This window comes from Ailuropoda melanoleuca, chromosome 6 (assembly GCF_002007445.2).
Source record: "Ailuropoda melanoleuca isolate Jingjing chromosome 6, ASM200744v2, whole genome shotgun sequence".
Classification (NCBI taxonomy): Eukaryota; Metazoa; Chordata; class Mammalia; order Carnivora; family Ursidae; genus Ailuropoda; species Ailuropoda melanoleuca.
In genome coordinates, this window is record NC_048223.1 from 30116653 (window position 1) to 30143651 (window position 26999).

The following is a 26999-nucleotide window of genomic DNA, read 5'->3' on the forward strand; positions in this document are numbered from 1 at the left end:
TGTTCTCTCTTTTGTAATTATGCACACCTCGACATGTCTACACTTCCGCGCCTTTCCCCCTTTGGGAATGTACTTATATACACTCTGTATAAAGAAACAACTTTGGATATTCTTTTCTCTTTGAGGAGAATTCTTTTAAAATTTTAAGATGAGTTACTTTTGACTGGCAACCTGTGTCCATTCCTAATCATGGAATCATCCCTGCACGTTCTGGGTTTGTCCTGTGACTGGTCACATCCAATAATGAGGCTTTTGCAAAAATAAACAAAGATTGGACTGTAATCAAGTCAAGAGGAACTACCTGGTTAAGCAAGTTTTACAAAATATTAGAGAAAAATATATCCTTCCCGTGAGAGATAGACCACAGTCAAAGGACCACCCACTCTTTCCATTGACGTGTGAACAGCTGAATCTTCTTCTCTCTGCACTTTCCATTCCCTAGGTATTACCACCGAGGTCTTTCTGTGGGAGAAAAAATGAGTTAGAACTAAAAACAAAGAAACATCATTCGTCCTCAGATAATTTAATTACTCAGAAATGCTTTTTGGCGAAACATCCTTTCTAGCATCTTCCATCTTCCTGCTATTTATCCATACTCTGGATTACCTCATTCATTAGTTCTGACAAGTGACTGTATTTGTACCATTGCCTGACAGATGTGTTACATGTTTCAGCTTTAAAATATTTGACTCTGAGTTCAGTGCTGCATACTTGGGAGATGATGTTAAATCAGCCTTGGCGACGCACCACTGTCATCATGCCAAATAACTCAGGGGAGAAATGATAAGGGTATAAAGAGATCAATAAGGCAAGCGAATCTGTGCTTTCAAAAGTAAGGCAAAATATGAGAAAGATGATCAGTCAAGCATTGGGGTGTAAATAAAGCAAGAATATGCCATGTTTGGGACACCCTTCCGCTACAGAGAACCATTATCCTGTGAGTAGTAAATTTCTCTTACGTTTGCCTAACTCCTTTAATATAGGTCATTCTAAAATACAGCCATAAAACTCACTGGCACATTGATCAGTCTGCATTGCTCTTCCTTCCCTCCTAATAGAATAAAATGAGGGGATGGCTGATGAATGCTGAGAAGGACAATTCCCAGGCCATTTAGAAGTAAGCGGTCACACCAGAGCATTCTCCTGCTTAATGAAGATGTGAATAACTCGCATCTTTTGTAAATGTAAATTATGCAAATATATTTCTGCCCTTTGAGATGATATTACTCAACAGGGCCCTCTTAAGTGCCCAGTTGTGCTGGAATTTTTGTTGAAAAGCAAGCAAACTGTAGAACTGGCAATTTGGAAATGAAATTCTTTATTGAGTAATAGGTACTCAGATGTGCACAGAGCAATAGTTTTCCTTTTCAGCAAAAAGCATTGCATGATTTTAAATTTGCAAAAAATAAATTGGAATAGCTTGCAAACATAAAACAGTAAAAGTTATGAACATTTGGAAATAAGAATTTATATTTTTGTGTGCTAATGGTCAAGGAGATTTTGTGAAAATAGTCCAGAGCCCTTGAATGTCAGTCTAAGGAAGGTGATCTTTAGACTATGAAGAACATTTCAGGATTTTCCTTTTTTTTTCCTTTAAACATGGGGATGAAGTGTGAAAATTAATTTTTGTTTTAGGAAGTAAAACTAAGGCTGCATGCAGGATAGATTAGAGAATTCGGAGCTTGGGAACAGGAAACACAATTTGGAGACGGTTACGTTAATCCATATGTGAAGTGAAGTGCTCCCAGACAAGAATAGAAACAACAAAATGAATGGAAAAGACAGATGTGTGAGACACCGAGAAGGAAGCATAAGCAGGACGTGGTGCCTGAATGAGACAGAGCCATGAAAATAAAAAACAGATGTATCCAGATGTTAAGTCACCAATACACAGTTGATCTGTGAATGATGACTGCTAAATTCAAGCTGAACATTCAAGGCATAATGTCCTGTGACGTGTTCACGCTATGACCAGGGGCAACGCTTGATGGTGCTCTTCAGCACAGTGAGCCATCAGGAAAAGTGGCCAGAAAAGGACACCAGAGGACATGGGCTAAAAGGAGGCAGAAAGAAGAGCAAGTGGAAAGGCATAGGTGCAAATGGTCACGCAAGGTACTTACCTGTGAATATGGGAGATCACCTATTGGTAGAGATGGAGGTGTGGCTGGAAAGGTGGGCTGAGGAGTCAGTGGCAGAAGGGTTGCCTAGAAGCTGATGAAATTTAAGCTTTAGGGCCCCTCCTTTTCCCTAGCCTTTCAGTGATTCTCTATCTAATCTTGTATGTTAATTTTGTATCCTTCTTTTTTTTTAATGATTTTTTATTACATTATGTTAGTCACCATACAGTACATCCCCAGTTTCCAATGTAAAGTTCGATGATTCATTAGTTGCGTATAACACCCAGTGCACCATGCAATACGTGCCCTCCTTACTACCCATCACCGGTCTATCCCAATCTCCCAACCCCCTCCCCTCTGAGGCCCTCAGTTTGTTTCTCATAGTCCATAGTCTCTCATGTTTCATTCCCCCTTCTGATTACCCCCCCTTTCTTTATCCCTTTCTTCCCCTACCGATCATCCTAGAGAAATAAGTCAAGCAGAGGAAGACAATTATCATATGATTTCTCTCATCTATGGAACTTAAGAACTAGGATGTATCCTTCTTCTTAAAAATGGCCAGTGATGCACCATGCAAATTGTATAACTTTACCGCCGACCAAAGCCACATCCCTCCATTGCCTAGCAATGTGTTCACATGGTGATATGGGTTTAGAAATTTTGCAAAAGAAAGATATTTTAAGACCCTGTCTTTCTCCACTTCAGCTTCCCCATTGCACTTTCCATTTTGTCAGCTGGTGATGGGAGAGCCGTTTAGTCTGCATTTAATGAGATACATATTGTGTCATCACTAGCTGTTCTGTGGTCAGAATGGTTTCCAGACTGCCCACTGTACTGATGTCCTGGGCACTGCGGCAAGGACATGCTGCCACTCGGTCCTCTTGTGACAGGTGTGTGGCCTCTGGTGCCTAACACTGGAAGTATATGGGAAGTAGAAGGAAAAAAAAAAAAAAAGGTGTGTCAGGTCTAAAGCCAAAAGACAGGTCTGTGCAAAATTCTTCCCAATTTTTAGTCCCCAAATTTACCATTCTAACAATTGAGAAACCATTACCATTAATGAGTTGTAAAGCTGAAAACTGTCTAAGCAATCAGTAAAAAAAAAAAAAAAATACATTTCTACCAAGCACTAGAGGACACACAGAATTATCTTTTTATTCTCTTTATAGAAAATATTATGAAACTACTACCATATGATGAGATAATCAAAGAGTATGCAGACAAAAAAAGAGGGAAAATTATTTTGAAGTGTGTCAAGGAGTTAATACTGTTATTTCTAGCATTTTTTGAGTTTGTGTTATCAGCTTGTAAAATTGATGACTTCTCACAACTTCTTTTTCATTCTAAATACATATTCGCTTTCATAACTAATTTTATATTTATAAATTTTATTCTTTTATTTTTAAAGAGTCTCTCAAACTGTATAGGTTTTAGGCCCTGCAAAGCCTGGATCTGTCCCTACATTGGGGGGGGCAGATGTTAATTTTCACAAGGTACATAATCTTAACCTTTGGCCATATATGTCCCCATGCTGATCATTTTGGACTTAAACATCTGATGTACTCTGAATATTTGTGTTCCCTGAGCATGTGTTGAAATCCTAATGCCCAATGTGATAATATTGGTTGGGGCGGGGGTGCTTTGGGAGATGGTTAGATCATGAGAGTGGAGCCCTTATAAAGGAGATCAGTGTTGTCATAAAAGAGACCTCACAGAGCCCCCTTGTCCCTTCCATCATGTGAAAATACAATGAGAAATCTAGGAGCTGGAAGAGAGTACCCTTACCTGACCATGCTGGCCCGCTAGTCCTTGACTTCCAGCCTTCAAAACTGTACAAAATAAAATTCTGTTTTTAATAAGACACCCAGTCTGTGGTATACTTTGTTACAGCAGACCCAACAGACTAAGAAAGCATCTGTTGCTTTCAACTTTCATGGTGTTCAGACTTTTTATCTTCGATCATTTAGCTCTACTTTATAATATCCTAATTCTCTAATTATTATAATCAGGGAATATTTATTAGTGGCTTATACATTAGTGGAATACATTCATATTCCCTAATATGCTACACACAAATTCCAGCCAAAAAGGATAATTCTCATTCATACCCAAAACTAATGTAACATTGTATATCAACTACAATTGAAAAATATGGGGTGCCTGGGTGACTTAGTCAGTTAAGTGTCTGACTCTTGATTTCGGCTCAGGTCATGATCTCAAGGTCATGAGATTGAGCCCTGAGTCAGGCTCTGCACTGGGCGTGGAGCCTGCTTAAGATTTTCTCTCTCTCTCTGCCCCTCCCCACTCTAAAAATTAATTAATTAATTAAAAAATAAAACAAATGTTACATTTTCTGCATAGCATAGAATTTGAGTAATATATTTAAGTAGAACTTGGAAACTGGTTTAAATCAGAGATGTGTGGGGGCGCTTGGGTAGTGCAGTCGTTAAGTGTCTGCCTTCGGCTCAGGGCGTGATCCCAGCGTTCCGGGATTGAGTCCCACATTGGGCTCCTCCGCTGGGAGCCTGCTTCTTCCTCTCCCACTCCCCCTGCTTGTGTTCCCTCTCTCTCTGGTTGTCTCTCTGTCACATAAATAAATAAAATCTTTAAAAAAAAAAATCAGAGATGTGTGGTTCAAATCCAAATCACAGTAGACTATATACCAAAGTCAGGAAGATGTTGATATGTAACAGTGTTCTATTTGGACAGTTTCAAGAATTATAACTAGTTTCATTCAGAAAGTATTTTCAGAAGTACACGAAGGATCTTGAATTACTGCCAATGGAGAGGAATTGATAGTCAGCTATCATACTCCATTGTCAGCAAAACAAATGTTAAATAATTATTTTTATTCAGTTTTATAAGGGAACATATAATAAGATGCGTTCTAGTTCACAGGAAGACCACCCACTGAAATTAAAGTGTATATCATGAACAAACTTGGAATGTCAGTGATAATTTCCTAATTTTCCCCCTTTCCATGTACCTTCAATAACAATCTGTAAGATCAGGTAGGGATAAGATACAGGGATATTGATTGGTCACAAGAATTGGCTTATCGGCTACAAACATAATCTTTATTTTCATTCAGGTCATAAACAAGTCGTATCTTTATTGGACCTGCCGGAGTGAGATGAGTGTTTCAAAGTAAATGGAGCACATTGACTCATGCCATTTTCATCCTTCTAATCAAGAGAAAGCAAGTGCAAAACATGTGTGCTTTATCTGGGAGGGGTCTCATTATCTCTGTCTTCACACAGGACTGAAGGTGGTGTCCACAATAGAAACAGTGACTGAGATTAGAGATGTATCTGTCTGTCTCCAATTGCTAACATATGACATTAACTGGCTTTGCCAGAAGCCTTGGTGCTGATTGGAATTAATGACTAGTGGAATCCAATAAATAAAAGGAAACGTGCCTTTGCACATAGCTTAGCCAACCTCAGAGTGTGTGGACAGTCAGCGTTTTAGAACGTGATAATACTCCAAACAGTGCTTCTTCCCAGAGGTAGCTGTGCTGGAGTCTCAGGCTTCTTTATGCCTACATTGGATATCGGCGATTAAGGAGTTCTGCCACTGTAGAGCATAGTACAGTCTGTGCTTTGGGAAACTTTGCCTTCCTTTGCTGCAATTAGAACATTACACCAGCGGATGCCTGTTTTCACTGGATAAATAATATCCCCATGCCGAAAAAATGTCTTAGATATGAGTTTACTGATAGACCATAATGCTTTTGAGTAAAAGTCACTACTCTGGTAGAGAAAGTTCTATGTTATTAGTCTCTTTTCTCATTTTGTTTTTATCTCTATTACTCCTGATTTCTGGAAACCACAAGAAAAAGCAATCAAATTAATTGTATTTATTACCTTTGAGAACACTGCTTGTAAGATTTGACCATTCCTCAGCTCTCTTTATTCCGATACTTAAAATAATCACTCTGTGTGTAGTAAAAGATGTTGTTCTTTACTTATTATGAAGAGCTTAGGCTACAATAAAAGAAACAGATATTCTCTTAAGAATTAGCATTGAACAGAGGCACTGTGTTCTCTTGTACTTTGTTTGTTTGTTGTTGTTGTTGTTGTTGAGACAGAGAGAGAAAGAGGAAACAGTGGGGAGGGGCAGAGGAGAGGGTGAGAGAGAATATTCAACAGGCTCCACACCCAGCATGAAACCTGACATGGGGCTTGATCTTACGACCTGAGCCGAAATCAAGAGTCACATGCTTAACCGACTGAGCCACCCAGACACACCTGTTCTCTTATACTTTAACAGATGTAAATATAGACCACATTTTGGTGTGTATCAAATTTTTCTACTTATCTTTCCTTTGCTTTCTATCCTGCTGTTATATGTACCGAGAACTCTATGCCACTGTTAACTGCCTTAACCGTTTCTCTATTTTGTTTCTTTAGGACTTTAAGGAATAATTGTCCCTGGATATTTTATTTTTTAAAAATTTTCTCATAATAATATTTGGTTTTATATTACTGTTGAATTTACATGATGAGTTCTGGTTTACACATGTTGTAGTATAGATTAAATTTGTATTGGTTATCTGAAAATTAGAAGGTTTTGGTCTTTCTTTGGTATACTATAACTTTTCTCTAATTAGACCCCTCCTTCAAGTCAAAATTCTGGGTGGAAATTCTTAAAGCCAGCAGCTTTAAGAAGTCTATGTATAGAAACAAACAAACAAACAAAAATTATTTGCTCCATTTGCAAATCTATAAGGAGCTATAATTCTAGCCTTTGCTACACTGTACATATTTTGTAAACTTGAACAAGTTGTTTATCCATTATCAGCCAAAATTTTGGGTCCTGTAGGATGTTGGTTATAGGTAGGAAGGGTGATGGGATACATATGTGTTTTATCATATATATATATATATATTTATCNCGATCCCATAATGCCGGGATCACGCCCTGAGCCGAAGGCAGGCGCTTAACCGCTGTGCCACCCAGGCGCCCTTATCATATATATATATTTAATACATAAAGTTAGCTTGTTAAAATGTTTAACTCCACAAGTTGTTAATTAGCCCATTTCCTGAATTAAGCAATGCTCATAAAACTATTGATACTATGATTTCAAGGAGGCAGCTTTATTATTACTCTAAGTAGTTAATGCTATACTTTTTGCTTTGATGATGGATGCTGTCATAGTTTAGTTTCTTATGCCTGGTTGTCTCTGTTTGATTCTACTTAAGATATGATCAAATCCAGAGTGTTAATGTTCTGCCTTCAAAGAGTTTAAAGTAGACCCTGAGTGTTTGTACCTCAAGGAATGACGAAATAAATGTACTTTCTTTTTAAGAAGTTCTGTGTGGGCTAATGAACACAAAGGTTCTCTTTGAGTCCCCTCTTTCTTCAGGAAGTTCGTCGTCTGTTTCCTGTACTGTACCTCCATTAGATCATGGAGATTTCCTGAATCAGGTACACATTCCACCCACGTACTCTCTCATGGTGTCCTCTGGGCCTAGCACCTGAGACAGGGACACTAAGAAGTTTGTATTCTGTTTTCCCAGTGTATTCCTAGCTTCCTTACTACTCAGGCATATAAACTCTTTCCTTTGTTCATGTCCTCTAGGTTGTTGGGCCATTAAATAGCATTTCAATTATGGTCACGTCCATTTTTTGATGTAATGGGGAGCCCGAGGTGGCTGGTACTGCATGTGAGAGCTGGTTACTAAATTCTCAGAAATGCTGTGAGCCAGTCGTTCAACTCTTAGTAGGCTAAAACCCACCCTGTAGGAGTGTTTACAGAATTACAGTATTTCAGAAATCAGCAGTTATAGATTGGACCCTTTGTTTTTGCTTTTTCCTCACAGCACTGGAATAGTAGCAGTAATTCTGAGTTAGTTTTCTGTTTTGATCCCCCACTCCAGCCAATTTGCCTTCTACTGAATAGAGCACACTCTGAGGCTTCTCTTGGGGAGGCAAAGGAATGGTCACTCTTGGAAAACTCTTTTAGTAATTATACCTTTGAAGAGGCTTTTATCTCTGTTTGTTGAAGTATACATAGAATTCTCCAAACTGAAACAAAAGGAAATAAAATAATTTTCTTGGAATATTGGAGATGTGTCGTAAGCACTTTGAAATGTATAAATGTATGGCTATCCCATTTTTATACTGTAGACGATTTGTTACAGTTACCCTAGGGCACATATCATACAATTTACTAGACATTAGGGAGATAATGAAACTGAAATAAATAGTTTAAGTAATTGTTTACCTACAAAATATCCTTTCAGGGCAACAATTTTTAAAAAACTAATTATTTTTAGAGTTAGAAGCTATGAAATTAGTATAGCTTATTTTCTGTATATAAAAGTCCTTTCAGTTAAGTTCATGGACATTTAGTAGTTAGTGTGTTATTTAACTGATCTAAGCTCTTTCCACTGGCAATAAGATATATCTTATTTTAATGAGTACTTTCACAATTTGTAGATATTTTCCTAGAATTTGTGTATTCTAAGAATGACTTCCCTTGTGAAAGTTTGTATTTATCTTAAAAAAAATTCTTCTAACAGTCTTCTGATCAGTTTATCTGAAGGCAATCAGTATCAGTTGCTAAAATAGTACTAATTGAGCCCAAAGTCGCACTGAAGAATGACATTTCTTGATTTCAGATTTAGGTAATTTCAGCTGGACAAACATGAATAGACTTGTAAGATTTTACACTAGGCAAACCAGAGTTCGCTGGATCATTCAATAGACCAACCAATATTCCTCTTACTCAAAAGAACACTATTGTTCATGATAACAATGAGTATTGTACATTGCTTTAGGATTTAGGTAAAAATAATAGCAAGCACCCATAGAGGGCTTATTGTGTTCCTGGCTTTATTCCCAGTGCTCTGCACATAATCATTCATTTGAAATGTCTAACAATCTTCGAAGGTAGTTATTATCCCTAGTTTCACAGATGAGGAGACTGAGGCAGCAGAATTTAGGTAATTTGCCCAAGGCCATACGGACAGTAAGTGCTAAAGCAGGATTTGAACTTGGGTGGTGTGGCTTCAGCATTTATGCTCTTAGTCACTATGCAATAATAATAATAATATTTCTCTCTTCTTGAGCCTTTGGAGAGCCTGCCAGTCAGAGGCAAATGCCCTTTATTTACCAGTCTCTGAAGCATCAGTCAGGTATCTAAAAAGAACAAGAGTAATTTGGGGAAAGAAAAGCAGTACTGTCTTACTAGAGATAGTTCGCTGCCTTGACTGTGGAGAATATCACTGGGCAAAAAGTATGTCCAGTATCTCCTACAAAAAAGAAGATGCACTAGAAATTGGATGTGTCTCTACTATTTTGAACATTCTTTTTTGAACATTCTTTAAGGTACAAGGCAGATTAACTTAAAATATACTGAAAACGGGAGACTTCATACAGGTTTACAAATATGAGAAATAAAGTTTGAAGGTATAAATATAAGTTTCTGATTTAAAATTTTTAATAAATAAGTTAATAATATAAAATGCCTAATATTCATTTTATTATCAGATTACTTTTTATTGAACTTGAGCTTTAATTTATGCTCATAGTTATAATCTCATGGCCCAAAACACATTAAATGTTGAAAATATATTCGCAGAAAATTATCTGCGCAAGTGCTCCATCCAGTTTTTATAATGAAGCAATTATTTTGCATGTATTAATTGCCGTTGCATTTTTGATCTGTGCTGCAACATTGTCTTCTTGAGGAAATTATTGTGTTTTATAGTCCAAATTTCTTAGATTTAGGACTTTTGAAGCGTAGTTTCTGTTTACATTTAATTTTGCTACGTCAATAAAATATGAATGAATTGGCTAATAAAACAACATAACTATTCTATGTCATGGAATATAGGTTATTGTTTATGAATTTGCTGAATTGCCTCTGTAGTTCACTGTAAGAAAGCATTCTCCTTTTTGGCCTTGCTTCGGTTTAGAGGGAAATAAGATCGGTAGAATAGCATATAATACGTGGGGAGTAATGGTGCACTTCTTTTGGGCTACGCAGGTAAAGTCGACGATGTACTGAAAATGCAGGGCTTCCTCCTGAGCCAGGAACTTGCCTGCCAAAGACAGAAACATTTATTCTGCCCCAGCAGTTTATCTCTGTTGCTCTTCTTTCTTGGTATTAAGAAATTTTAAAATACAGATGAAACTTTGGTTTTGATTAAAAACAAGTAAAATCCATCTCGTGCTTCTCACAGATTATATTTTACTTTCCGGAAATAGCTTTTAATAACTTCCACTTTGGCCAGCGGGGGTATCCAATGAAAGAGAGATTTTATGTGCCAAAATCTAGACCCACTCCTGAAGGAGAAAAACCTTAAATATGGTCTCTACTGGAAGGAGATTAATTGTACTTAACAAAACCCTATGGATAACAGCATAGAGATGGTGACCGTAATTTTGCTCCGCACGTTTAGGTACTGCAGTTGTGTGCAATAGCCTGGGGAGATGATGCCTTGTATCTGTAAGAATGGTCTCCATCAGTTCTGTTCAGTAGAACTTTATGTGATGGTGCTAATGTTCTATGTCTTCCTGTCCAATAGAGCAGTTAGTAGCCACGTGTTTTTGAGCACTTGAAACATGGCTAGTGTGACTGAGAAACTGAGCTTTTTTATTTTAATTAATTTACATCAATTATATTTAAAGTTAAATAGCTATGTTTAACTAGTGGCCACCATCTTGGCCTGCACATATTTAGAGTTCAATCTGGAATTAACTGGAGTGAAGACTGCCTTACTGCAGGTTCTGAATTTGTCACAGAGTAGCTGAACAACCTTGAAGAGTCATTTAAACTACTCAAATCTCTGGAATCTCATCTTCGTTATGGGGGTAGTGATAATAGCTACCTCCAAAAGTCCTGAGATCATCTAAATACATCAATATAAAATTCATAGAACAATGCCTGGCATGTAGTGTATGTTCAATGAACATTAATCATTGCTATTCTTGTTAATTATTTTATAACCTTTTGTGGATACTTAATTCCTAGAAACTAAAAAAGAGGGGTAAATGAAATGGGTTTAAAGTAATAAAAGGAAAATGCTATGATATGGGGTGGAACTTTAGGTGACTCCAGAGGGATTTGTGAGATTTAGGTAAATAGAAAATAATCAGAGGATGGCCATATGTTGCAAGTTTTTTTGGATAGTCTCCATTTATACCTTGTGTCCTGATATAATTATCAATGCCTCCCTCTTTTGCTCTTCAAAGTACTTCAGTTTGTAAGATACACTTTACAGTCACCTTAGAAAAAGACGTAAGAATGCAGCCCAGGCATTCTAAGTGAAGGGAGGAAGACAAAATAAAGTACAAATTCAGATGTTACCATAGTGTGGCAACAGAGGTGAACGAGCACTGGAAATAGAGCAAAACAGGGTTAGGTGGGGGCTGGAGAGCCATCATGGATGTGGGATGAAAGCCTCAATAAAGAAATCAGATTCTACTGCTCTTGTTCTTTGGGCTATTATTGCATTTCTCCTAAGTCAACATAGATTTAATTTCAGAAAAAGTAAATTCTGATCTAATTGGACAGAATCAATTAGTGGATGAAAAAAGTCTTAATACCATTTGGTGTTCTAATTGGCCTTCCATTATTGGTAGTAATTTTTGTTATACATTTGTTTGAAACAAAATGCTTCATTTCTATTACCCATTAGCTACTAGTAACCAAGTCAGTAATATGATTTGTTAATATGGAAATTAATCAAATTGAGTGGAAATGACTCATTATATCTGTTTTCATGACTGAAGAAGAAACTTTGAAAGTGTTCATTTAGTCGCAATAACGTACTAGGGCAACGTATCTTATAGTCATACCCTGTAAGCTGCATCTGCTGGTCCTCATTCTATTTAGGATAGCGTACATAATAAAGCTAGGGCAACTAACTGTTGACAATGTTACTGATTGTAGTTTTCAGGAAACAGATTATTGGATTAGGGAACATAGGATATTAAAAAAATAGGAAATGAGTCAAAATAGAGATTATGGGGAAAAAACTAAACTAAAATAATTAAGTAAATATGTCTTATAAGGTAAGAGGAGATCTTACAAAGAGTCAAATAGTTACACTCAAGTAATTGACTCTTCATAAGATCTCCTCTTTATCTCCAATTGCCTTTGGAATTGAGATGCTGACCATTGGCTCTCCCAGAGATCTCCACAAGCAGTTATGGTGACCTGTTCTGGGTTTTCAGTCTTTCCCCAGTGATTCTAGCTCACTACAAAAGCAAGTATTTGAGTTGATCTCTGAGATACACCCAGGACAAACAGAATAGAGGTCCCATCCCAGGCTTGTAGTCACTTTTGATATTTCTGGGGAATTCTAACAATTACTGTCCGTAAAAGAGATGACATTGTAATCTCTATCTTGGGTACCAATCATGGCTCATTTTTTTTTCTTTGCTAGAGGAATCAATCCTTATTAATATTGAATCATGAGCTATTGGGTTATTTTCTAGTGTAGACTTGAACTTTAAACGAATGCCATAAGTTCCTCAAATTTTGAAATGTATTTTAATTTTGCTTATTTTTCCTTAAAGAGACCAGGAGTTGGCCAAATTAAAAGATGTATGGGAGCAAAGGCCAGATGTCACCAACATTTGGAGAACTGAGCAATCTTTATAAAAGGCCATTGGCATCATTTATAGCAGCCACTCGTCTCTACCTTGTAAATTTGTTAATGAAATTGGTTTATAGGTGCTTGAAATGAACAATAACTAGTTTACTTGTGTTTTCAAGTACCATGAATTTTAAAATGTCATTTAATATCCAAACCTCTGAATGGAATTCAATGACTTTAGATTAATCCTATTTGTAAATAGCACAGAGCAATGTGTGATTATGCAATCTGCTGAGGTTTTTAAAAACTAATATTTACTGCAAAAGTGAATCTCATCCTAACAGAATTTTAATAAAACCTCAATAGTGATTTCTAAATACCTTGAAACTAATTAGTCATTCAATCCACAGTAATTGTTTCATCAGTGCTCAGTTATTACTTTTTGATTCTCGATGAAAATGACAAACCACAGTTCTAGTGACATAGTTTCATCTCAAGAATAGTGGCTCCCATGCTTAAAAAAAATAAGCGATTGACTGTTGTAGCACCCCCTGAAAGGTACATTACTCCACCTGGGATTCAGAGAGCAGTGTTTCTTTTAAGGATCTGTGTCGTCATGATGCTGGTGAAAATACTAAGATCGACAAGTATTTATTGAGTATTGACTCTGTGCCAGGCACCGTGCTAAATATTTCATGTGTAATTTATACATTAAAGCCTCACAGCAGTCTTATGAGGTGAGATCATCACAATTCCTATTTTACTCGTGACTAGAGGTTTAAGTGGCTAGTTAGTGGTCCAGCAGGATGCCCAGAGGGCAATGTGGAGCTCTTAAACACCAGGTTGCTGCTGTAAGGTGGCCATTACCAAGAGACAGAGAATGTTCAAGCGATTGCCTTTTGTGAGGAGTCTTGGCCTTAATTGCTCATTTCCGTATCTGATCTGTGGGCAGGAAAAGAGAAGTGGGGCAGGTTTTCACCAAACTCGATTATAAAAGGTGTAATTGAAACGATTGTTTTCTATAGTCTATTCTAGATAATGGAGGGGCAATTGCCTGGCATAAAATTGCAAAGCTATAATATATGTGGTTCATGAAACCATGGCTAAAATCGCATGTCGTGCCTTAGATACTAGTTTAGCTGCGTTTATTCTTGCTCTCATGGACAATATTTGTACACACACTCATCTGAGGCTATTATAGGCACTCCGGTGACTGCTACAGTTCTCGCCATGTCTCCTTGCTCATGTTGTGTTCACACTAGAGGAGAGGTCTGCAAAAGCAAGGTTATGTGGAAATTATACGGTCTGGGAGAGGAATTCAATAGCTTGCAGCAGTGTTATCCACTGAGCAATGGATTGCATGTGTACGTGCAGGCTAAATAATGCATGATTTAAGACAGGAATGTGGTTTGTATTCATTTTTGGATAGTAAAAGACTTGGCATGTCAGTCCCATGGGAGACTTTATCCAGGGCTTTACCCTTGAGTGGATAAAAGAGTACAAATTCTATTGCACTGGAGATGAATAAAAACAAATTGGGGAGACCATCAGCAGAACAGACTGCTGTGTGATGGAGTCCAAGGCTACTCCAAAAAACCACCAGACCAACTGCTTCAGGATCCTGCCAGCAACCAGATGCTGGGAATAGAATTGACTGCAGTTTGGCATCGAGGCCCTGTGATTCCCAGCCAAGGGGAATTGCATGCAAAAAATATTTAAAATTCTCTTTGTAAAAGAGTTATGTTTTCAATAAGGGGAAGAAGTACGTTTCAGACCTAGTGTGCTGCAGATGATGTTTGGCATACCAACGTCTTAGTTACGGAGGGTAGAGGCACGGGGAGGTGAACACCGTATACTTGGGGGTAAGAAGTTGAACTTGGGTGGGTGAGGAGGTTTCTCAATGAAGTGGGTTGTAGGCCATTATTACTATTATTGTTCCATGAGGGGTACTGTATTGGTATTCGTTCTTCAAGGAGAGGGGCCGGATCTATTTAAGGCACTGATTATTGACCAGGAGTGCTTTTCCCCTCCCAGGGGGCATTTGACGATATCTGGAAGCATTTTTGGTGACCACAGCTTGGGGGGAGGGTCGTGCACCTGCCATGAGTAGTAAAGGACAGGGGTGCTGTTAAATATCGTACAGTGCACAGGGCAGCCCCCCACAACAAAGAATTATCTTGTCCAAAATGTCAATAGTGACGAGTTTGAGAGCTCCAGTTTAGAGTGAGCTAGCTAGTGTGTGTGTATTACAGCCCTGCCTTTTATTTATCTGATATGTTTGACACTGTATGAAAGATGATTTTTAATGATTTGCTTTACCCTATTGATATGGGAGCAGCATTTATTGGCTATATCCAATGCTTTCTGTTAAAACATCAGAAAAGGGAAAACAAATGAACAAAACCCTAACTCATATTCCGCATATTCAATTAACCTCCAAAATACGTAGGGGTTAAAAACACAACGAACGTCCCTCCAGACCTACACACACAAATCACACGTTTTATAGGAATGTAGGAGGACCCGGTTGATTCACTTCTCAAACTTGAAAAATGAGGCATATTAACAAACACACGAAATGAGTCAGCCGTTTAGGGTGATCTGCAAGCCCGTTCATTTTCCTGTTATCAAATAACACACCACGAATCTTGACAAATGAACCCACTTGTTTGACATTATTTGAAAAACTCATAACGTGCTTGCTTCTGATGGTCACTTCCCCTTTGAAATTAAATTTTAAAATGGACTTCATTTAAATTCCGATAGAGGAAAAGGCATATTAACCTTCATCTTGACTGTATGCTGTTTACCTTCATCCTTCTTTGCCTCTGCCTTGTCCTTGGATGCACCATGGCCTCTGACAGTGTCATCCTCCAAAGTTCACGGTCAGAAAGCCGTTTGTGTGTATTGGTGCCTGTGTCCTTAATACGTAAAGTTCTAGAGTGTGGAGGGGAGGACTGCGTGGCTTCTGGAGTCAAACTTCCTAGGTTCAGGTTGGGGCTTGGGCTGTGTGACCTTGAGAAGGTCATCTGCCCGTTTTGCACTTCCGCTTTCCCATTTGTGAATGAGAAGAGTATCATTTGCCTCATTGGGCTGTTACATAAAATGCTTAGGAAGCACACCGCCAATGCTACCTATAATTATTAGAATCATTATCTTCCAAAATGGATGTCAAGACATTTTATTTAATTTCCCAGAGAGGACACTGGTCCTGATTCACAGATGTGGCAGCCCCAACACATGGTTCAGAGGGCTTTCACCCCCATCCCGTGATACAGAACGTCTAGACCCTCCCAGCCATGCCACTGTGAATGCACATCTGAGGGAAATCTGTGTACTTGCCATCTGAAGGCCCTCTTCTGAAAATGTGCCGTTTTGACTGGTCTTAGCCAAGCTGACACTGCAAATTCATAGCACCTCCCTGCCCTGCTACGGCATTCAGTAACCCCAACTGTGAGTCCTCACTGTTCCTCAACAGGGTTTATAAAGTGTGACTTTGAGCAATATAGCAAAGTCAGTTTCATCTGAGGGAAAATACATTCTTTTTTTTTTACTAACATTTTGAAATTTCTTCCTCTGTGCCCCAAAATGATTTAAAAGCTAATGGATGATAAAATCCCAAATCCATCTGAAGACAAAAGAATTGAGAAAGGAATCAGAGCCACTTTTAATTAGGAAAGTGGTTGCTGTGACCCATTAACCTCTAAAGATTGTTGCTCCTTTTTTTTCTTTTCTTTTCTTTTCTTTTTTTTTTTTTTTTTTTTTTTTTTTTTTTTTTTTTTTTGAGATGCTGTAGTTTGGTCATTTGTCTTTGGCACCAGAGCATACAACATTGCTTTTTGCTTTTCACAAATTAATTCATTTAGGCCTTTGCATTTGTCAGACGTTCTGGGAACCTTCTGCCAATGTTTTGTTGATTAAAGGATGTGTGTTTGGAAAGTGGGTGGAGAGGAGGGAATTTATAATTCTTAACGCCAAAGAATGATTTACAACGCAGACCGCTAGCTGAATCATTCAGTATATCATCAAAGGATAAATGAAATATTAAGGATTAGCGGGAGATGGGCACTGGGTCTTAAAGTCTGTGGGTTGATTGGCTCAATCACACTGGAAAAGTCTACCTCTTTCTGCAGAACTTCTAGAACTCACAAACAAGAATAAGACGTAGAAAACCACTTTTGATTGTGTATTTTTTTCAAAGGGCTTTTGGAATACATCATTTCTCCACAACAGCCTGTTGCTACTATCTCTATTGATAAATTACATACCTCATTTCCATGCACACAAGTTCCCTATGGTCATCACAACTTTGATTTGGTTCTGACTGTTTTGTTTATTTATTTATTTCGTCCTACCGAATACATCGGGCACTTTGGAGGGCATATTTATTGTTTTAGGCACCATGCAATTTACTAAATGGTATTCTGGCTATGGAAATGCTTACAAAGACCCCTGAGGGTGTGGGGGAGTAGTAAGTAAACACACATTGAACATCTTTTAGAGGATGCTTTCTTATTTGATCAATCAAGGACTCAGTCTGTGCAGGTCCATCAGAACTATCATATATATAAAGCTGATGACTTTTTCTTTTTTTTCTTTTTCTTTTCTTTTCTTTCTTTCTTTCTTTCTTTCTTTCTTTCTTTCTTTCTTTTTCTTTTCTTTTTTTTTTTTTTTTTTTTTTTTTTTTTTTTTTTTTTTTTTTTTTTTTTTTTTTTTTTTTTTTTTTTTTTGTGTGTGTGGCTCCCCGGTAGTTTTAAAAGCTATGCAATGGGAAAAACTGCTTTAAACAAAGTCTCCTTTTACAAGAAGCCTGAGTACAGAATGGAATTCAAAGAATTTGGAGAGAGGGGAGGTGAAAGTGGCAACAAACAGCTTTTAAAAAGCCCTGGGAAATTTAAGAAAATAAAGCACATAATGGAAATAAAAGACAAATCCCATCTGTCCCATTGGGAGATACAGAGAGCAGGATGCTGCTTTAGCAAGCACGTGTTGAACACCTACTAAGTGCAGGACTTGTAAAGAGATAGAGCTTAAGTGTCAAGGGGCGTCCAAGGAGCGAAACGGAATAATAATAATAATAATAATAATAATTCTTCCTCTTCTTCTCCTTCTCCTTCTTTTTTGAAGATTTTATTTATTTATTTGAGAGAGAGAGAGAGCATGCCTGCACACGTGTGGGCAGGGGAGGGATGAGAGGGGAAGCAAAGGGGAAGGTACAAGCAGATCTGGTATTGAGCATGGAGGCCAACCCCAGGCTCTATCCCAGGACCCTGAGATCATGACCTGAGCAGAAATCAAGAGTCGGACGCTTAACCGACTGAGCCACCCACGCTCCCCAAAATGGAATTCTTAGATCAAGGAGGAATGGTTTTTCACGCCAGCCAAGAAACTTCATGCAGCTTTATGCAGATATTAAATTCCAAAAGGCAATAGATGTATTTCTTTTACTTAAACACTGGGGACAGAAAGTATTCTCCTGTGTAATTTGTTGTAAAATTCCACAGTAAAAATGTTGGTAACAAATCAGGTAATACCTAAGAAATGGTTGACGAAATGTTTATTTCAAAGAAGGAGGCTCTGGGTTTTGCTCCTGTTGTGTCTGTTGTTCCCCACCCCCCCCATTCATCAAAGAAACTGCCCAGAACACTCTTGACCAGTTTGTGTTTGCATTTAACCATTCTGTCTTATCCTCTCCCTCACTTTCCTCCCTAAGACGAGAGCATGAGGGAGGAAGGTTCAGATGATAGGTCTGGTGGGTCTACAAGATGGACCAGACCCTGGCCTAGGAAGCAGTGGGAATTCAGAGACAAGTATGCTTCCAGCTACCTCTCAGAGATTTTGGAAGCTGACTTTGTTTTGAGATTTACAATTAAGGAGCAGATGAAGCTAACACTGAGGCTTCTAGTAGGGAGGTTGGTGAATGTCAGCAACACCCAAAGAAATGAGGTCATTGTGCTGGGCGGCTGGGGTGGGGAATTGGGAGATGAGAAAGCAGAGATAATGAGTTTCATTTGACATACTGCGTCTAAGAGACATTGTCCTATAGCCAGTTAGAAGTATGGGCTGGGGCAAATCTGGTAATTCTGGAAGGTGTAAAACAGACTATTATAGCAAGAAACAAGGCTGGATACTGCTAAAACTTGGCCTCTTGTTGCTGTGGGCTAAGTGTTGTGTTCATTCACTTATTGATTGTACATAATACAGCCGAAGTATTTATTAACCACCTACTTGCTGTTAGATAAGTACACACCTCCCACCCCTGATAAAACAGCTAATGTATCTTCAGGTTAAAACTTGGCTGAACATTTTCCCACTTGATAAATGTGTTCATTGTGCCTTTAGGTAACATTATAGTTTATGGTTAAGAATATCTGGAATAGTTATATAGACTAATATCAGTAGCAAGACAATTAAGAACTACAGGTATTAGCATTATTATTATTCTTGCGTTTTTGTTATTGCTAACATTTATTGTGCACTTACTAATTTCCAGGAATCACTTTGTTTGCATTAGCTCATTGAGTTTTCATAGAGACCCTGTGACATACTATTGAGAGTACTATTTTTATCCTCCTCATATTAATGAGAAGGTTGAGTCTCAGAGAGGTTAAGTCACCATCCAAAGGTCACACAGCCAGTAAGAGGCATAGCAGGGTGCAAACCCAGATAGTCAGTGTAATTTTAGAACTTTTGCAGCTTTGCCCATTAGACAAAGAAATAAAGTATAATGAGTAATATATCTACTAATTCTGGCATGTATAGTTATAAAGACTCTCACATTGCATACTCTAAGTTGCTGCGGGTCATTTTATCTTTTTACGTTGTTATAAAATAGTTTGACAGGTTAGAACAATAGTTCTCTACGGAGGGAGATCCCCCACTCCCCCTGCCAGGGAGCACTTGGCTGTGTGTGGAGACATTTTTGGTTGTCTCAACTAGAGGATGGGTGCTACTAGAATCTGGTGGGTAAAGGACAAGAATGCTGTTATGATCCTGCAATGAAAAATGGAGGACATACAATGTAATGAACATGAAGGGCCCCACGACAGAGAATTATCCCCTCCAAGTTGGCTGTGCTACCTAGATTGAGACCCTAGAATAATTTAAAGGGAACCTTGACTGTAGTGAGAGATTGGTGGCTCAGTATTGCAAACAAATGGCATTCACCATGAAGAAGCAGATTAGGGAGTGGGAGAAAGAGGTAAGATAGATTCATCCATCTGTTTGTTCATTCATAGAGTCGCCATTTATAGAGTGATTTCTATGTGTCAGGAGTTATATTGGAGTGGGATGGTGAAGACAATAATGGAAGGAAGTATGTCCTTTTGTGTTTTATTTTGTTTTGTTTGTTTTTTTGGAGAGAAGGAGGGAACAAGGAGTAGAGGCAAAGCAAAGATATGTGGCTGTTGAAGCGAGCTAGAAGCAGGGCTTTGGTGCCAAGAGTGAAAGAACTATGTTCTTGTAACAGGGAGGGAGGTACCATGCTACTTTACAGGTCTCAGGAGAATCACAGCGGACTAGCTCAGAAGCCATATGACACTGTCAGGAGCACCTGGGAACTTCTTTTTGTCCCATTTATGGCTAACTTACCCTGATCCAAAGGCAGGTCTGGTGTAGGGGTGGGGGGTGGAGCAAGTGATCTCAGGAGTACACAGGGTGGGATATAAAGATGTGTGTGCATGAGTGGATCAGAGAGGCCGAGAAGCTTGCATTGCTTTCGAGTTGCGCTGCTGGCCTGTGAATAGGTGCTGGCTTTGTTTTTCCAGTAACAGCCTTTTCTGTTTCCAGCAGTCCTATGCACCAGCTCCCCACCCCATGGCTCCTCCCAGCCCCAGCACAAACAGCAGCAGCAACAACAGCAGCAGCAACAGCAGCGGGGAACAGTTGAGTAAAACGAACCTGTACATTCGAGGCCTTCCACCAGGCACCACTGACCAGGACCTAATCAAGCTGTGCCAACCGTAAGTGCCCCTCTGCTCCCCGCGCCCTTTCTCACCCCCACGCTGCCTCCTGTGCTCTCAAACCACACAGGTCTCAGGTTTGCACTCGGTATTCCCCTTTATTGGTGTCTCAGTGAGGAAGACTCTGCGAAGACTTCAATTGGAGGGCTAAGTCCAGCTTATGTCAGCAAGCGGGATTTGTGTGCTTTTTGTTGGGGGAGGGGAGGTTCCTGAGCAGGCATCCCTGGGACTGCAGGCAGATACACAGGTATTGACCAGAAAGACGATGAGCAAACATTAGTTGGGCCTTCAAACCCCACGTGGCTCGTGGAATCCGAGGTGAATTTCATAAAGGTAGCTGCTGTTCTGGAGAAGTGTTAGCGAAGGGAATCTCAAAAACTTGGAAGTGGGGGATTTCAGGACGGTGACCTCCACTGTTGCAAAGCTTTTCTGGCCAGTTCTTGGTAAAAAGAAGTTCAGCCAGGACCAGGTAATTGGGGAATTATAAAACGAATACTCTGGTTTCCTTGAAAACATCTCTGTCCACCTCCAGTGAAGCTCTTTCCCACCAAGGCCAAGAACCATACTTAGCAAGAAGTTATGGATTTGCTAGGAAATGTGGTAGTGATTAAACGCCCTTCAGAAATGTTTTTGTTAATCTCTTATCTACCAACACTTAGGTTGTTGACTCTCTTATTTCTGTGCAAATAGAATAAACATATTTAGGTTTGCCCTCCAAATGAAATTAATAATGGATAATGAATTAAGACTCATGGACCTGTATTTTTAAATTGCTGTCTGATTATTTTTAAAGGAATATCGGTACAGCTATTTGTCATTTGAATATGCCTTAGCTGGGTATTTTTAAATTTGGGGAAACTATTACTCAATTTTTCTTCTTCTCTTTTGCAATGCTTTCACAAGAAGGTTGAGGGGATATTTATATTGTAAATTTTCCAACCTCTAAAATATTGAAAGAGGAAAGCAAAAAGGACAGTATTTATTTGTCTTTGTTCTGGATTTTAAGATTGGGAACAAATATCAAAACAGCAGGAAGAGACTGATAAACCAAAACACAAATACATAACTCTATAATCAATTAACAAAGCAATATGTGTGGATTACAGTGGGTGGGGGAGGGGGGCTCTTGCTATTGACGACCTTGATTTGTGAAGGAGGTAGGGCAAAACTTGGAAAAATAAATATTTCCTTAAAAGCATTTATTTAAACAAAAGGAATGTGCCAGAGCTAAGACATATAAATATATGTTAGGTTTTGGTCTGTGAAATGTTGGGTTTGGACTTGGAAGGTAAATAACTCAACTTTTTCCTGGTGTTGTTAGAAACACATAAACTATTTTGAAAAGTAAGAAATTTCGAAAATGTGAAAGATTGTGGACTTTATGTTAAAAGCTTCAGAAGAAGCATCTCTTAACAGATGCTGATAGGGAAAGGGTAGCCATTATCTCTGACTCGTATTGGAATCTCATTTATAAAAAATATTGATGGGCTTAAGGAAGATATTTTCTCTTTGTTCTATACCACTCCGAGAGCTTGTTGAAACACAGATTTCTGGGCCCAAGTGATAATGGCTCACCAGGCCTAGGATGGAGACCAAGAATATGCATTTCTAACAGGCTCTCTGGTATTGTTGCTGCTGGTTTTTGAGAAGGAGCCCTTCTCTCTTCAATACTATGGAGACCACTGACTATTTCTAATATGTAACATTTATGAAATTAGTTTATGAAGGTAGTTGAGGCGGAGTCCTGTCCATTAAAACCCCTCAGCCACTGTGTGACTTTGAGGCAAATCACTTACTCTCTTTGAGCCTCAGTTTCTCTTCTGGAAGAGTGGGTTGACTGTGATTGTTTCTAGGTCCCCTGTACTACCGGTGGTGTGTTGGGGCTGCCTCTGACTGGTCTATTAGGATCAATCGTTAAATATTCAGGAATTCCATGTGTGGTGTGTTCCAGACTCAGTGGCTTGAAATCAGCCACGGTGGGAGTATTTACACCACAGGAGCCAGCAAGCCCTAGAAATAAGGGCAATTTAAATGTTATCTTATGTTTTTGGAGAGCTGGTTTCTGAACACACCACTGAGGTAGCATTAGACTACAAATTTCTGTGTCCTGTGTCCACTTTTGATAGAATGTCGCCAGAAATGTATAAATGGAAAATGTCACCTAAAAGCCTGTATTGGTGTTTTTAACCCAGGAAAGAGATTTACTGGCACGGAGACATTATTTTTGAGGGAAGAAGTTCTGTTAATGTTCTTCCGTGCCTCGGAGAAATTGAGAGACTGCTGAGAGTGAAGAGGGTACTGGTTACTTGTTCATATTAGATTTTGCTGGCTAATAAGATCGGACCCATGGTATTGTTATTATAAACTTGTTTGTGGGTTCTCCAGTTACTAAAGTGGTCTGGACCTGGGGTTTATTGCTTAGATTATTTTTCCTAGAAAATTTTGGAGAACTGATGTGATCAAGCCACATAATGTAGTGGGAATAGCTAAGAGATCTGGTTTTGGGTGCTGGCTCTGCCATCAACAGGGTGTGTGGCCTTAGACCAATGACTTGTTTTCACCCTAACTTTGGTTTCCCCCATGTATGAAATAACGGGTTTACACTTGATAATCCTTTAAGCTTCTTTTACCCTAAAATTCTAATATTTCATTGTGGCCCTCATTATTATTTAGTGGTAAAATCTACTCTTGGATACTTTTCTATCTTTCCCCAACCCCGTTTTCCAGTGTTGGCAGTACCACAGCCTGAGCTGGTTTAGCTATATTGGTAAGACCTGTTATATGGGGGTGCCTGCGGTAAGAGACCGATGCAGGTCACTTGTAAAATCACGTTTTCTCTCTTGTAGAGTTGGTCTCTTGCATCGGTCATTAGTATTTTACATTAATAGTTTTCTAAAGATTCAAATCATTTTATATTCCTATTACTCACCCAACACTTTAAAAACATCTTACCTACAAACATAAGATTTGTAGGTTTAAATGAACTTGCCACCGAGATTGATTTTTCATGTTTATTTCAATGGAATTATAAGTATTTTACAGTTAGTATTTCCTTATATTATAGGAAATACAGTATTTGCTAATAACCATAGTAATAAAATAATAGAAAAAACAGAGATATACCAAAAATAAGCATAGATATATTGAATTATCTGGTATTAGAGTACAGTAATCCATATTAATACTAATGAATGGCAAGAAAATGATATTAAAGAAAAGAAATTACATTATTTCTCAATGTATAATCTGAGAGCAAAGTCTTATTGAGGGATTCTATTCACATTCATCATCAAAGCTTCTATGTTCAGATCACAAGTAAAATCAAGGAAAAGAAAACGAGACTAAAAAATGATTTCACTCGATGGGAAACCTCTCTAGTTATGTTTCGAATGAGTACATCACATGGTGTGTCTTATGGGAGATACTGTAGTTGAAGACTTTGTAATGTCTTTATCTTGAGAAAGCTCAAGGAACTTTATTGTGTTCTCAATCAAGAAATATTTACAGAGCACCTGTGCTGCATGCCAGATACAGTGCTGAAGACTCAGTGGTGAGTAAATTTAGACAAAGGCCTTGCTTTAGCAGAGCTTATATTTTATTAGGGAAAATAGACATCAATGAAATAATCATATAATTAGATTTGAAATTGCAACTAGGGGCACCTGGGTGGCTCAGTCGGTTAAGCATCTGACTCTTGATTTTGGCTCAGGCCATCATCTCAGGGTTGTGGGATGGAGTCCTGCATTGGGCTCCACACTCAGCGGGGAGTCTGCTTCTCTCCATCTCTGTCTCCCTCTCCCCCGGCCCCTCCTGCCTTTCTAAAAAACAAACAAAAACAAAAACAACACAACTATAAATTCAAAAAAAAAAAAAAAAGGAGAGGAACTTGGAACCAAGAGTCTTTATCACATGGGATCTATCTGAGTTAGGGCAATGAGCAAAGGAATCTCTGAGGAAGTGACAATTGAGGTAAGATCAGAAGGAAGAATATGTTTTACAAATGGGGAAGGAAGGTGAGAGCATTCCAGGCAGAGCGTCATGTGTATAGAACCAATGGTAGGAGGGAGCATGGCAAGATCAAGGGGCTGAAAGAAAGCCAGTGTTGTTACAGCAGAGACAGAGAGATAGAGTATGGGGCAAAATGAGCTGGAAATATGGGATAAGGTGATTTCTTTGTGGATCATGTTAAAAAATGTGTTTTATGTTAAGAGCAATGGAGGAAAACATTGGCTTGTCATAAACAGGAAGGTGACCTCGTCAGATTTTTGTTTCAAAAAATTCCAGCTGTGAAGTGGAAAGAAGGCATCCCGTGAGATCAGGGGACAATCAGGGTAGGAATAGTTGAAAAGCAAGCTGGAAGAATAATTTAGTCAGAGCAGGTGTGAGGGTTAATAATTGTGGTGGTAGACTAGTTATGTGTGGTGAAAGCTGTCTTTTTTTTTTAATGCACTTATTTTTCCATTAAAAAAGAAAGTCTTGAGAGACAAGTAATCAAATGAACTCCGAATGAAACAGTGAACTAGCACAGAAGACCCAAATCAGTGATTTTTTAAATCTCTTTTTCTTACCTACTCATGAATGGGCCATCAAGATATTATTAAACATTTAAGGATTGCAATATTAAGAGCAATAAGGGCAAACATAATGAAAATCAAGAACTCCTATTAACTATACAGTTATATTCGTGGGAGGGGTTATCTTTTGGAAATCATGGGTGGAATGCTTAGATTACATACCCTTTATGCTTATCTCAAGAGGAGGAGATGGAGGTGGGGAAAGATAAATTTGACTTGAGAGGAGAGAGAGAAAGTATTGCAACTTTTGGACCAAAATTTGGGTGGTAGAATCATTTTTTACATGTAAAACTATATTTCCTCTCTCAAAAGAAAATTGGTAACTTCTCTGATATGATTGTAAACATGCCCCTGAAACATATTGAAATTACTCTTAAAAAAATAAAACCACATATTTAACATAATAGAATTTAAAATTGAAAACAAAAATCATGATGTATTTATATTTTCTACACCTACAATATCTTTTATCTAACCAACCTCAAGACTTAAACTAATTTTAACTAATACATTGCTCTGAGAAAGCTCTGGCCGTATATTGCCTCACTTCCAGTGTGGAGGACAACACCGCATGGGTACAGAGTGAATTGTTCTTCTGTTACAAAGTAAGCATGCGGTAAGTGCTAAGGCCACCTGAGGCAGAATGAAGGGAAAGTAGGGAAACTCTTGACTAGGTGTACACATATTTCCAATCATCACCAGAAGACCAGGAAGTCTGCTGTCCTGCCCTTTGTTTTTCTCTGTAAATGTTCTCTTTGCTAAGTTATGACACCCTAGCATTTCTCCCTTTAAAATGAAGCTGTAAATGTCACTTTAGCAGTTCACAAGAGAGGAGAAATGCCCCGGATGAAAAGCCAGACCAAAGTAAGCGGGTTTGAGCTCCAGAGCTGAGGGTCTGCCCAAGCTAATCTCCCCGACTTTCACCCAAGCCTGTGGGATGTCTGCTTAGGGTGTGTGCGGAACGCTGAATAGTTAGAGCAGACTCAAGTGTCATCCGGGCTCCGAGTGCAGAGTCCATTATACATGGTGTCAGACAGTTTTGACAAATGCACCGACACAATCAAACCTTTTATCAATTTAAAAGTAACCTTGTCACAGTAATCTGTCAAACTGTTCAGATACAACTAAAGGAAAACAAGTCATCATGCACTCCAGAGTAACGGAGTAAATAAGAAAAATGTGACTGGAAATTTCTTTTAGTTCTTTCCTACTGTGTCAACGAAGATTTAAAAGTTCCCTCTAATAAGACCCAAGGAAATTTATTAGTAGCTTTCTGCTGAAAGTCAGACTCAAATTACACACGGCTGCTTTTGAGGTGTCATAAATCTGTATGGAGGCAGATGTGAATAGGAAGTGAATTTGAGGATCTCTGAACCCTCCTTTGTGTAATTTAAATGAGACAGTGCCTTTGTGGTCCAAACTAGATGTCTGAATTCATTGAGTCAGCATAGATCTGATACTTGATTACATGTATTAATTCAGATTTATGTACAATTATATTTGCCAACTATGAATTATAAGCCGGATATAGTATTTGGCTTGTAATTAATTGATAATTATCATTAATAATGAATCATTATGTTTATATATATTAGCAGCATTTATTGTGTATTATGTAACACATAGTCTAAGTTTTTATATTACCTCATTTAATGCTCAAAATGGCCTTATGGGGGCACCCATGGTGGCTCAGTCGGTTAAGCATCTGACTCTTGGTTTTGGCTCAGGTCATGATCTCATGGTTTGTGAGATTGAGCCCCATGTCTGCCATTGCACTTGCTTGAGATTCTCTCC

At 38.5% G+C, this 26999-nt stretch overlaps 1 protein-coding gene across 11 annotated transcripts in view; it reads left to right on the forward strand.

The window, feature by feature from the left end:
- Window positions 1-26999, forward strand: part of RBMS3 (RNA binding motif single stranded interacting protein 3) — a 692098-nt gene that overhangs the window by 132415 nt on the left and 532684 nt on the right. For 8 of the 11 annotated variants that reach the window (XM_034662112.1, XM_034662107.1, XM_034662106.1 and 5 more), the window contains exon 2: window positions 20459-20631. In XM_034662112.1, coding sequence (XP_034518003.1) covers window positions 20459-20631 — 173 coding nt within the window. The remainder of the gene's footprint in view (window positions 1-20458; window positions 20632-26999) is intronic. The other 3 variants (XM_034662113.1, XM_034662109.1, XM_034662108.1) reach the window with 1 other exon arrangement.